A 13,248-nucleotide genomic window follows, 5' to 3' on the forward strand; every position below is an offset into this window, starting at 1 on the left:
GGAGGGAGGGGCTGTACCTGTAGGTTATGTGCTTCTGTCTCCACTTCTGGCCAGTGAGTGCATACCGCTTTTTCCTCCGGGTGCGACGTAGGTGAGGATGATCTGGAACTCCACATCGAGGCTTCTTCATCCATCTGCAAGTAAAGGGAAAAAAACAAACAAGCTACACACAAGGAGTTTGGAAAAGAGATTCTAGAGAACTCAGGAGGTGACTGGAAGACCTCTGAGAGATGGCCAGTGCTGACCCCAAGAAGGGTTCAGTCCTCCCTCTATCAGGTTTATCCTCTGCATAGGGCTGTGCTACCCACCTCTGCTAGCAATCCACACACCTCAGCATACCAAAACCACTTCATTTTTTCTTGTGGAAACAGATTCCAGATCACATAGTCCCTATGCCTGACAAGAGTTTAATAATGATAATGCCACAAGAGACCCAAATCAAAATCACAGGTGGATGTGCCCTAGGATCAAACTCACCTATTACCTACTGGATCCACTCTCTATTTGGTAAAGTGGTCCTGTGCCAATGAAAAAAACATCCAGTTCATACCTCACTAGGTAAAACTGAACAAGTGCAAACATAACCTTTCCAGATAATAACTAAGGCTTTCACCTGCAATGACCAGAACATATCCCTCCAGTCTCTGGGTCACACACACCAAATTCCATTAGGTTCTCCCCATAACCCCTGACTCTTGATGTCACTCATTATAGAGGAAACTCTAGTCTCTATTGCCAAGTGAACTGGAAGAACAAAGGAGCAAAGGCTGTCCCTTGCACTGGGATCCAGTCAGTATTACCAGAGGCATCCACTCCTTCCTTACCTCCTTTACCTCCAGCCTTGACAGATCTGCTTCTTTCTTACAGCAGCTTGGGTGTGGTCAAACACTGACAGAGGCTGCCCAGAGAAGAGGCAGAATCTCCATCCTCAGAGACATTCAAAACCAAAATGGAAATGGTCCTGGGCAGCCTGCTCGAGATGTCCCTGTTCTAGCAGAGGGTTGGAGAAGATGACTACAAGATGTTCCTTCCAACCTCAATGATTCTCTGACAGAGAATCAAGGAGAAGGAGGACTGTTCCTCAAAATACACTTGCTCATGTGGGCGCACTCCAGAGAACCCAGAAGTGGCGTACAGAGAAACAAATCTGCCCATCATTGTATGTGGCAGCTGGGGAAGAAGGAGACAGAGTCTGAGGAACTACAGGTACTGGTGTCCACCTGTCCCCAGTCATATCCTTTAAGATTTTGCAGTGCATCCAGGAGAGGAGAGCAGAGCCCAGGAATAATGCAAGCAGTCTCTGGCCACAGGCTCCCTCATCCACTGGAATTCTTCAGGCATTTCATGCATTTGATCCACTTACTCTGATGGCAAAGGCAAATGACACAAAGCCCTTAAAAACACTTTGTAGGACATGCCACTGCCTTGTTACACACAAGAAAAGCATTCTAGCCAGTCCTGCCATTTCTCACAGGACACCAAATTCTCTCCCCCCTCCTCAATAAGGTTTTTCCCACATCCTTGGCCATCCAAGGGACAATTTCTGGCCTCCAAATGCAGACATTCCCCCATCAACTGCAGCCAGCCAATGGCAAGTAGTAAACACTTGTGCCTAAACAATGTACATCTTATTCACCAAAAAATATTAGCCCCAGAGCTTTAGGGAGGGAGGGTGTCCCATCACCACTAGATGGTTTACAAGACTTTTTGCCAGGACACCTTTCAAATTAAAACCAACCAGACAGACACTATGCCTCACCAGAAAATTCTTTCAGAACACACACACCTGCTCCCAATTCAGGCAGCCATGTAGCCCTTTCCTGATTCCACTTCCTATATGTAATTCTGGTTGCTTATAAATTTAAGTGCAGTCATCTGTCATCATTTCTCCACGAAGAACAGAGCAAATGAGAGCTGTTATACACATTGCACTGTACCTGACAAGAACCTTAGCTGTGTATATAAAGCCAGCACAGATCTTCCCCACTTACATCACCTCACATTTATCAGCACTGTACATCCTTCAGAAATCCAGGCAACCTGTGGAAATTGGATCTGTCTTGCCCACACAACTGCTGCCACCTTCAAAGGAAAGCAGTACATCTAAGATTTGTTTTTAGAAATATCAATTCAACCTGAACACACAGTGTTTTTCCAAGTGTTCTTTATTTGTGCTCTTTTGCATTGCTTCTAGCACTTTCCTAGAGAGACCTCCAGCTTACTGTCACCTGTATTCTCCCAGACATTTCCTGAGTTTTCAGAGCTTTTTTTAGTTCCACTCATATGTTATGATACAATGTTTTTATCATAACCTTACACAACCCATAGTGTGAGTCAGGTTTTCACCTCTTGAGCTTCATGGGTACTCCAGCAGTCTGAACATCACCATCATCAGGACCTGACTATAGTCAGAAAATGACCTTCTGTTTTATCCTCATTAGTATCATCTAGAAGACAAAAAATTAACAGAGCAGTACTACCAAACCAGCTTGCATGTGTAGAGAAGTCACTGGGGCTGTCCAGGGCAGTGCTGACACACCAGCAGGACAGTGCTGACACCTCAGCATCTGTTTCCTGTAAGAACACCTTTCCAAGCTCCCAACACTTGCCCTATGCCCAGCTGGCCACAGGAATTCACCCCCACACAGCTCAGCCCACTGTTATCAAAGCCAGAACTGCACAGAGACCCCACAGAAAGTGAATTCCTTCCAACAGTCGAATTCCCTACCCCTCTGCCAGCTCCAGGTACAGGCATAGGGCATCAGGGTGTTCCAGAGGAAGCTGCAATACCGACACCTGGGGCTTTAAGGCCTTCCTGAGACAAAGCTTCCAAGGTAGAGCCACTGAGACTCATACTGCCCATGGCCCTTAGCTCCTCTTTAAATAGTTTTTAAACTATATAAAAACCCCATTTCACTTAGGCCTGTCTGTACCCCCATATTCTGCCAGAGTTTGTTCCAGAGCTCAGCTACTGCCTGTCTGAAGCCAAGCAACAGAGCCCAGCTACCTGGTTGGAGCTCAGCAGTACCCTGACGACAGCCTGAGCTCATGTCAAGTTGAGAATGTTTATCTGGATCAGTTCCCTGATTCAACTTACTTCCCAGACATATGGGCCCTGGTCTAATCACATGGACCAGGGTACAAATCCAGCCATCTCTCCTCTCAGCAGGGCAGGTCTTTGGCAAAATATCTACAAAGCTGTACCCTGCTGCTGTTAATCATCTGTAGCTGAGCTTTATGACAGTCATTCTCTACTGAGCAGTTTGGATAACCCCCTCTCTGTTCCAGGGGAAATAGTCACATCAGAAACAACAAAAGACAATTACTTGAAGCATGATTCAGATACTTATGGTTGATTCCCCCCTCCTTATTTTTTTAAATGGGGACACTAGTAACACTGGATCATCAAAATTTATACTTGGCACTCTTGAGGCACAGACTATTGCATTCCTCCAGCTGCTTGGCATCAGAAAATAAGCAATTTCCAAAAGCAGTGACATCCAGTTCTTGTCCAGATACAGCTACTTTCCCCAGCTCAGGTTCCAAGCCCTTCACAAAACTCTCCTAAAGAGAGGGAGGTGTCACTTTCAATCCCCTACTCTTGAGCTGGTGGGAGTGGTATCTTTAAAGAGCTGTGATGCATCCCAAGGTGAGAGCCACACAATAGGCTCAAGACAAAGCACAAGACACTTCCAACACAAGCAAGATAATTTCCTGGTTCCTTCCAAGGCCATGTGACTGACCATGACAAAGACAAATCAGCACTTTTGTTCAGCACTAGCATGCCTTCTCTACAGCATGCTCCAGGACTATATCCTTGCCCAGCTGCTCACCAAAACCACAGTTCAGCCCACCAGCTGCAGGAAGACACCAAATCTGTTGAGGCATCATCAGCTGCAGGGTCTGAGGAGGCTATTTAATCTATTCTCCCTGCTCTCTTTACAGGAAACTACATATCCTCTGCTGAATGGATCCCCCACCCAACCTTCCTTCTGGGTACCAAAAAGCATCACCAGTGGTGGTGTTTCTTCCATCTCCCACTAGCAGAACCTGCATGGTGGCTTCCACATGCTTGGGTACCAATCTTGGAGGAAAGAACAAGTCCTGGATTTGAGGGCATGTGGGAAAGGAGATGAGAAACTTTAGGCTTCCATAATAAGTGTAAATAACTCTGATTCGTAAAGTCACTTTAAAGAGACAGAACTTATGACATGGATGGAAGTGACAGAAAAATTCCTAGTTTCAATCTCAAAACTCTTAACACAAACTGAAACAATGGCTTAATCAATGCTGGAGTAATTCAGAGCCCTTGGAGGCAGCCTGCCTTGCCAGCTCTCTTCCTTCTGCTCAGCTTCCACAACCAGGTCTGAGGAAGTGACAGCCCAACACAGCCCAGGCAGATGCCCCTGCAGCCTAAACAACAGACTCACTGCTAACCGCAATCTAGACCTCTTTTTCCATTCATGCAAATTCTAGGCAAATTCCACCTGTCCATACAATATATGGACCCACTGACTCAGGACAGATGGAGACAGAGCAACCCAACATGCCTCCAAAGCACACCAGTGTTTGGTTGCAGCTGAGGTCTCAAGCTTTTGAAGACTTGAGTTTCAGAAGAGGGAACCATCCAGGTTTTTCACTCGTCAGCCTTTGGGTGTTTATGCACTGATCAAGGCCTGCCCATAAATACAAACTCACTAAAATGCAGGCATCACCTTCCTTTCCTTCTGAAAAACTTTTACTTACTAAAGCAAGGACTCCCACACACAGTTTGTTCCCTTCCCCTGTCATCCACAAGGCAGAAGAAGCAGCTCACTAACTTCCCAACTGTGATAGATTGGCATTTAAGAAATCAAAGAGAAACACCTAAAGAAGTTAAAACCGCTGGAGGCTGATGGGAGTTTTTCTCCTGGCCAACAACTGGCCATTTCTAAGAACTGACAGCAGTTTTAACCATTGAAAAGTGAGATCAACCTGTGAACACCACCTTAAGGCCTAAGCCTGGGAATTTTTTTGTCTCTTTGTTTCCTGGCTGTGAAAGGTAACTGAGCTCCAGCTGGTCTCCTGTTCCCCTGCCCGGGCTGGGCCGGGTCTGCCTCGGCTCCCGGCTGGGATTTGGGGCCTGCGGGGCTTGCCCTGGGCTCTGGCCGGGCCAGGCCAGTCCCTGGCTCAGCTGCAGTTTTTGCTGTGACTGAATTCACCAGAGACTGCCAAGTAAAGAAAGGAAAAAGCTCTTGACCTGCAGCAGGCTGAGACAGCCCGCTTTACTCTCCAGAGCAGCCATGAAGAATCTTCCATCGCAGACAACTCCAGCTGCTGCTCCAGCAGAGATCACAGAACCATCTACAAAGCCTGGGCAAGATTTGAAACCTTTCATTACCCAGATGAGACTTGCAGATTAATCCTTTTTTCCAGAGAAAGAAAAAGAGAGTAATCAACATGTAAAGAGACTTTATAAACTATCAGAGACAGTAAAGAAAAGAAGCTTCAGAAAAGGCAGAGAATAAGGAGATGCTTTAATTAAGCTGAAATACTTTTCTGTTAAAGCTATGGAGATGGACAATAATGTTCTGAAAAAACTCCTTTAATTCATGACAGAGTATATTGGGAGGAATGGAGTGTTCAAAGTGTGGATTTTGAGCAAAAGGTGGAGTAATTGTGATACAGTGAGGTGCTGGAACAGAGTGAGATAAAGTAATAGTTGAAGATTTGAGGCCTTGAGAGGCAATGAGAAAACTGTTTCCAGGGAAGCTCACAGAGACACATGAAGAGAACTTTTGCCGTTGAATAACTCATCCTTAAAAATGACATCCCTAGACTCATTGACCCATAACACACCTCAGAGTGATGTGAAATGGGAGGAGTGAACTGATGACAGATTTCTGGGCAGCTGGCATCAGAGAAATAGAAAGCTATAACAGAAATAGTTTTCTTGTGAGAAACTCCATAGATTAGCAGAAGAAGACTTCTGTTTCTCTACAAAGGCTGATGAAAAGACTCTAGCAGGAATTGGGACTGTTTTTAAACACCAAAGTTCCAAAGTTTTTTTGTCTCTATGTTGTCATGTAAACAAGAGAATGGTAGGTAGTAGGGGATAAAAAGGGTTTTCTGGAAGTTTATTCTGGTGTTCTTATTCTTGTAGTTAATAAACTTTCTTTATTCCTTTTTAAGTTTTAAGCCTGTTTTGCTCTTGTTCTAATCCATATCTCACAGCAAGAAATAAGTAAGTTTTCAAGTAATTTTTTTAATTACTGCTTTAAAACCACGACATTTATTTGGTGCATTGGCCGGGAAAACAAAATTAGCAAATCTAAACCACTACACCAACCTAGCACCCCAATATCACAGCCCCTTCTTTCTTCATCTCCTTCCAAATCATCAGCATCCCAAATCCAAGCCTCTACACACTAACTGCACACACAGAGTCTTGCTCGATGGCTCTGCTTTAGCATTAACATACAAACTGTGTTATTAAGAGATCTCAGATGGAAAATCCCCTTTAAAAAGCATTTTGTTTTCAACTCATTTGAAAACTAAACAGAATTTTCTCAGTCCCTCAATGGAAAGCAAGGGGCTCTTCCTGTGAGCTAAAGGAGGGAATGTTATGTTCACTGGAGAGGTAGTCCCAGCCCAGGATGATCCACTCCTGTCCAATTCACTAATTTCTTCTGGTTTTCCCTCTTCTTGCAGTCTGGAAGGCATAAAACCAAACCCCTTTGTTCTTTCCATTATTTGGTTACTTTGTGGCCCTATCTTTTGTGCTACCATGTCCCTTTTGCCAGCAGTGTGCCTTACCAGAAGAGATGAAGGACCAGGCAGAGCATGCTCTGAAAGGGTCTGCTAATGTAGCAATGCAAGGGACAACTAAACAGGGTCTAAGCAAGTTCCACTGGGCTTCCTCTTCTTGCTCACCATGAGATGCTTTTTTCCCCAGAAAGCCTTAGGAAGACCTTCCCTGCATTGTGCTTTAGATGCTCCCCAGAGCAACAGCAGATGGATCCAGCCACTACACGACACCCTGGCAACCAGACAAGAAGCCACTTTCACACCACCCTTTGCAACCCACATTGAAGACAAGACAAAAAAGCAAAGTCCCTCCAGCCCTGGTGATTTATATCAATGCTTCTGAGCTATAAAAACTCTGATCACAAACAACAACACATGGTCAACATACAGTAGAGAACAGCAAATCTCCAACAAATGGCAACCATGGGCAGCTAAGTAGCCTTGACTACTTGTCATCAGACTACAATAATTCACTTCAGTTCAAACTATGGATCTCCACAAATAGCATCTAAAGAGATACACAAATCCAATTAATTAATAAATTAATTAGGAAATAGATTAGAAGCCATTTCTAGAGCCAGAATTTTAACCTAAATTCAGACAGATGGAAAAAAAATAAACCCTTGATGTTCTCCACTTTCAGAAGCTCACAGGATTCACACTTTGGCTGTGCACCAGCAATGGGGATCTGTGTTCAAAGAACAACAGTAACAAGAGCTTCTCCTCATACTCACAAAAAATACTGTTGGCAAAAAGAAAATTGGAATTGTCCAGAGGTTTTTGTTAGAGACAACTTTTCATAATCAAGACGTCTCTGGTACAGTCAGTCAGGCAACTCTATCTCTTTTGAGGACTTGCACCTGGAATAATTACCCAGGAAATGACAATGCATTAAGAAAGAGAAAGACAAAAGTAGCCTATATTAATCTTACTCAATAGTTGTCTGGTCCAAAACTCCTGTTACTGGGATTCCATAAAACTGTTGCATAGTGGCAACTGCAGACTGCACAGCTTTTCCTGACTGCAAAGGAGACATTTGGCTGTCAGATGGAAGTAAGTAGCCATAAGTTTTTAACCAACCCTGAAAAAGAAAGAAACAGATGGTAAGATGCCACAGTAAGTTATCAATATAACAGTTCAGAACATTTCCTCAAAAGAAAAAGTGACAAACTAGCCCAGAAAATTCAGCCATCTTGCTTTTTTTGGTTAGGTTTTGTAATATCAGCTAATTCCTAGGAAGTGCTGAAGACCCAGCTTAGTATCACCTGTCCTGACAGGACAAGACAGACCTGCCACTTAAAAATAAGCATCATCCCTACTGTGCAACTGGGGCAGACTTAGGTATTTGGAGCACCAGAAATGCCCAAGAAACTTTGTTCTTGCTCCAGGGACTTCCTGGGCACCCTGTCCCCTTGCCATCATAAGACTCCTCAGTCCCCACAGCAGCAAGCTCCCAAGAGCCCAGTGCCCATTACCCACTGCTGTCCCTGGACCATCATTCCAAAAAAACAGCTTAACAGCCCTGAGAAATCCCTGAAAAGACAAGTTCAGCTCTGCACTGGCAGTGAGCACAGGAGTAATTCTAAAAAAAACCCAAATGAACCAAAACAAACAACAACAAAAAAAAACCTCCCAAAAACCCAAAACACAAAAAGAAAATCGAACAACCAAAAAAACCACACTCAGAAAGTTTGAAGACCCTGATTAGGTGGATGCTTCCTGAATCAATAGCTAATACAAGCAAGCTGTCAGAACAGGAAAATAGCCAACTCTCCTCAAGGAGCTCTGTCCTTTTCCCTGCCTCCACTCTAAAATGCAGCCTTAGATAAAACTCCATATCAAACTTGTCAAAATGCTAAGGAGAGCACTTCCAAAAACATAAAATTATTCAGGATTTTTTCCTCTCCTCTCTTTCCCTCCCTCACTTTGATACGAGGAGAAACAAGACTATTAAGTAATAATAATAATAGTAATAAAAATAATAATAAAAACTTGTTTTCATAAACTTTTCCCCATAACTTTCCATGCACACCCCCTAGTACTTAATTCCTCTGACTGATTAAATTCTTAGACTAGGATTATTATGAGACCAACATACATCCCATAAGCTTTTTCCCAGTCCATCTCACCCACAAGACAACCCTCACCACATGAACATTGATACATCATCTGCAGGACCTGTTCTCTCACTGACAGTATGATTACTCAGGGAAGGGGGAGAGAAGATGTTTGTTCTCTCTTAACACAGCAGCAGGAAAGGGACTCAAGTCGGGAGAGGCACAAGTGGGAGAACAATCCCTGTTTCTTTGTGGCAACAAGATGCCAGAAGCCACTAGGGAGAGAGAAGAGCCTTGCTTCCAAAGCAGGAGAAAGAATCATAGAAGGGTTGGAAAGCCCATCTCATTCCACTACCCTTCCACTATGGTCTAGTTGGTTGCTCCAAACCCTGTCCAACCTGGTCTTGGATGCTTCCAGGGATAAGGGCAGCCACAGCTGCTCTGGGCATCCTGTGCCAAGGCCTCCCCACCCTCACATTCCTTCCCAATATCCTATCTATCCCTGCCTGCTGGCAGTGGGAAGCCATTCCCTGTGTCCTGTCCCTCCAGACCCTTGTTCAAAGTCCTTCTCCAGCTCTCTTGGAGCCCCTTTAGGCCCTGGAAGGCCTAAAGAAGGAGACCTCAGAGCCTTCTCCAGGTGAACACCCCCAGCTCTCTCAGCCTGGCTCAGAGCAGTGGAGCTCCAGCCCTCAGAGCATCTCCACGGCCTCGTCTGGAGCAGCTCCTTGTTGATCTCGTGTTGGGAGCCCCAGAGCTGGAGCCAGTGCTCCCGGTGGGGTAGGGAAGCCCCACGAGAGCATGGACTGGGCATGCCAAAGTTCAGCAAGGGCACATACAACGCTGCTAAACACGGACATAACCAATGGCTGCAGACAAAGCCAAGCTGCAAAACTGCTCCAAGAGCATTTGCTACCCCTGCCTTGGCCTCTGACACGCACAACAATGATGGGACACTCCATTATAACCAACATTAGCTGCCTTCGAGCAGCGAGGGCAGAGCACAATAACCAAACCAGCTCGGAGTGGGGCTGCCCTCGCGTATCCCCCTTTCCTCCCGGCCGCACTCGGAGACAGCAGCAGGAACAGGGGACACGATGGCCACCCCGACACTCCGAGAAGCTGCTCCCGGAGACTGATGCTTATGATCACACAGAAGGGCACAGCTGCTTCTCCGGCCGGTCCCAACTTGCTGAGGCGCGGCAGAGGAGCTGCGCCCGCACACCCGAGCTCAGCCCGGCCCTGCGGGAGATGATGGAAGGCTTGTAGCGGCGGAGGCGGAGGAGCCGCTGCCCGTCCGGCTTTCCGGCCCACCCCGAGACACCCAGCGCATACAGCGGCCCCGCCCGGCCCCGCTCACGGACCTACCCGGCCGGTGCTGGTGTCGGCGGCGGCGCGGAGCAGCGCGCAGAGCAGCGGCAGCAGCGGCCCCGCCGCGCCCAGCGCCCGGCGCGGGCAGCGCGCCATGGCCCCGGCGGGGCCCGGGCCCGGGTCGGCACCGGCGGGGCTCGGAGCGGTCCGGCCCCGGCGCCGCGGCTGCGGCTGCGCGGCTGCCCGGAAGGGGAAGGGGGAAGGGGGACGGGGAAAGAGGAAGGGGAAGGGGAAGGCGGGCAGCGGAATCCGCCGCTTCCTCTGCGGGACGGCCCGGCGCTCCCCCGCGGCGTCTGCGGCCGCGGGTCGCCGTGACCGGCCGGCATTGCAAAGCGTGGAATATGCAATGTATTTTTTAGAAAGGCAGTTCTTCGGTGTGACCATCTCCGGAGAGAATGTGATGCCAGCTGCGGGTAGCCCACAGCAGGACAGCTGGAGGGGCAGTCAGCAGGGACATTCCTCAGGGAATGAGGGCTATGTCGTGCATATTTAGTAGCTCTAGCTTGTGGAAGGCCTTTCCAGATGAACTCCTATGTACCAGAGGAAGCGGGCGGCAGATCAAGCTCAGCCACGAACTTCATCAGTCTCTCTCCTTCCAATTGTGTCCTATTTCCCAGGACACTCCCAGCACATCAGGATCAGCAGGACTCACCCCGATACCTGCACAGCCAGCCCTGTCTCTCACGGGCTACAGGAGCCCGTACCTCCTGCCAGGCCAAATCATAGCTCCCTCCCGTTCCCCGGCAATTCGGTCTCCTTGCGAGGGGATTGCTTGCTGCAGGCAGCCAGTTCTGCCCCTGAGCAGCTTGGCACCTTGGAGCCTCTTCGCAGCCAGGTAAACACTTGGAAAGTACCAGCAGCCAGAAGATCATCCCTCTGCTACTTCAGCCCTTCAAGATCACTCTGGGTTCTGTTCTGAGTTTTCTTCTTTTCTTCATTCCCAGTCCTGGATGGGAATGACAAACCCGTGCTCCATTTGAGGCACACTGTCTAACAAGAGGGGCTGTGAGGATGGAGGCAAGCAGCGCTCTGTTCCTCTGTCCCCTCTGACCACCAGCCCCTGCCAGTACTTTGGGCAGAGAGACCAGCTTCCTCCCACTCTCATTGAGCTCCTGCAGTTCTGCTCTATAAACTTCAGTGCATTTCTCTCCAGAGACATCCCCATGCTCTCAACAGCACAGTCTATGCCAGCTGACAAGGAGCTATCAGATCCTTCCCAGAATCCTTACTGTGACCCCAATGCCCTACTAGGATGAACTGATCTTTGTTTTCAAAATGATAGAACTACAGAGGTCTGGTTAAACTTTCTTTCATTAGGGGTGTGAGTTTAACTTGGTTCCTGTCATCAAAGAAAGCTCCTGGGAGTCTGGGTATAATAGCACATTCTATATTTACATCCTAAAGAAGAAAGGAAAAAATAAAAAGAAGGAAAAAACAATCTTAAAGGAAAGACACCCTCCACCCCCCCACCCCCCCACCCCCAGCTCAGGTGGCTCTGGGAGATAGAAAGCCTCTCAAATCAGCTCTCCTCAGAGCTCCAGCAGCACAGCCAGCCACGGGCCCACAGACAAGGCCGATTCTTGCGTGCCCTGCGGAATCCATCTTGCCACTTCTGCAAGATGGAGCCTGGAGCTGTCTCTACTGCCCGCAGGACAAAGGCTGTTTCCAGAGCCAGCCTTCCGATGGCAGGGCTGATGTCCTGTGCCTTGTCATCAAGGGCTGCAAGAGAGAGGAACAGAGCCACGGTCAGATCTGGATCTGCGGGGACCCGAGGAGAGCCCCATGCCAGGGCCAACCCAGGTGCCTCTGGCCATGGCCAGGAGGGAGCAGGGACCAAAGGGATCAGCCCAAAGCCACTGGACACTATTGGCACTCGTGCCCCTGAAATCTCTGTGTGTGCCCTGGCCACACCAGGCCTGGTCCCCACAGGGAGCAGAGCCCTCGGCAGCCGGGGCAGGGATTGCAGCTCCCCTTGGCAGCCGGGGCTGGCAGCCCGCTGCCCTCACTCACCCTGGCAGATGCTCTGGAGCTCTCGCTTCTGCCCCCTGAGGTGCCGCCCGGCTGTTGAGGTTTTGGAGAAGGGAATTTGCTATCACCCAGATGGAGCTGCTGCTGCTTCTTCCTTCTTCATTAGTGAGTCTCGCACCCCCTGTCCTGCTGAGATGTGGCAGTGCCAGCCACTGCTGTGGAGCTGCTGATCCACCTCATCCACCAGCCCAGAATCTCAGCTCATCCCTGCTGTTCCAGCTGAGTGTTCCTCAGAGCCCTGCAGGAGCACCGGGACTGCCTGCCCGAGGGGTTTGTGAAGCAAAGCCTCTCCTCCATCCCTTCCTGCCTTGGCTGAGAAGGTTGTCACAGGATCCCTGGTTCTGTTTTCTTGTTAATGCTGTAGTTATTGTTGTTTGCCTTGTTGCACATACTAGTAAAGAACTGTTATTCCTATCCCCAGATCTCTGCCCGAGAGACCCTTGATTTCAAAATTATAGTAATTTGGAGGGAGGGGGTTTACATTTTTATTCCAAGAGAGGTTCCTGCCCTCCCTAGCAGACACCTGTCTTCCAAACCAAGACAGAAGAAAACTTTAACAAAACTAAAATTATAAAAAGAATCAGAATAAAACCTTCAGAACACTTTTCCTCCCCCTGCCTGACTTCTTTTACAAAAGACAATGTAGAGACAACACCTGGGATTTTAAATCAGTTACTAACTCTACAATAGTCTTCCATGAGTTCTTGTAGGGAGAGGAGTTTTCTCTTGCTGTGATGGGCCATGATGGAGGGGCTGGAGCATCTCTGCCATGAGGAGAGGCTGAGAGAGCTGGGACTGCCCAGCCTGGAGCACAGCACGCTCAGGGCATCTCATCCCTGGGGATAAATACCCAGGGTGGGGCTGCAGAGGGGATGGGGCCAGGGACAGCCCCAGGGGCCACGGGCACAAAGTGACACACAGGAGGGGCCCTGTGAGCTCAGGAGACACTTCTGCACTGGGAGGGTGGCCGAGCACTGGTGCAGGTGCCCAGGGAGGTGGTGCAGCCTCC

General features: G+C 48.3%; 1 protein-coding gene across 1 annotated transcript in view; it reads right to left on the minus strand.

Annotated features, from left to right (window-relative positions):
• MMP24 (matrix metallopeptidase 24) overlaps positions 1-10,381 on the minus strand; it is a 45,732-nt gene extending 35,351 nt beyond the window's left edge. Inside the window, exons 1-3 of the mRNA XM_058850646.1 lie at positions 10,209-10,381; positions 7,719-7,867; positions 18-134 (exon numbers count right to left, since the gene is read on the minus strand). Coding sequence (XP_058706629.1) covers positions 18-134; positions 7,719-7,867; positions 10,209-10,307 — 365 coding nt within the window. The 5' untranslated portion in view covers positions 10,308-10,381. The remainder of the gene's footprint in view (positions 1-17; positions 135-7,718; positions 7,868-10,208) is intronic.
• Between the last annotated feature and the right edge of the window lie 2,867 nt (positions 10,382-13,248).

The sequence above is a fragment of the Poecile atricapillus genome, chromosome 15 (assembly GCF_030490865.1).
Source record: "Poecile atricapillus isolate bPoeAtr1 chromosome 15, bPoeAtr1.hap1, whole genome shotgun sequence".
Classification (NCBI taxonomy): Eukaryota; Metazoa; Chordata; class Aves; order Passeriformes; family Paridae; genus Poecile; species Poecile atricapillus.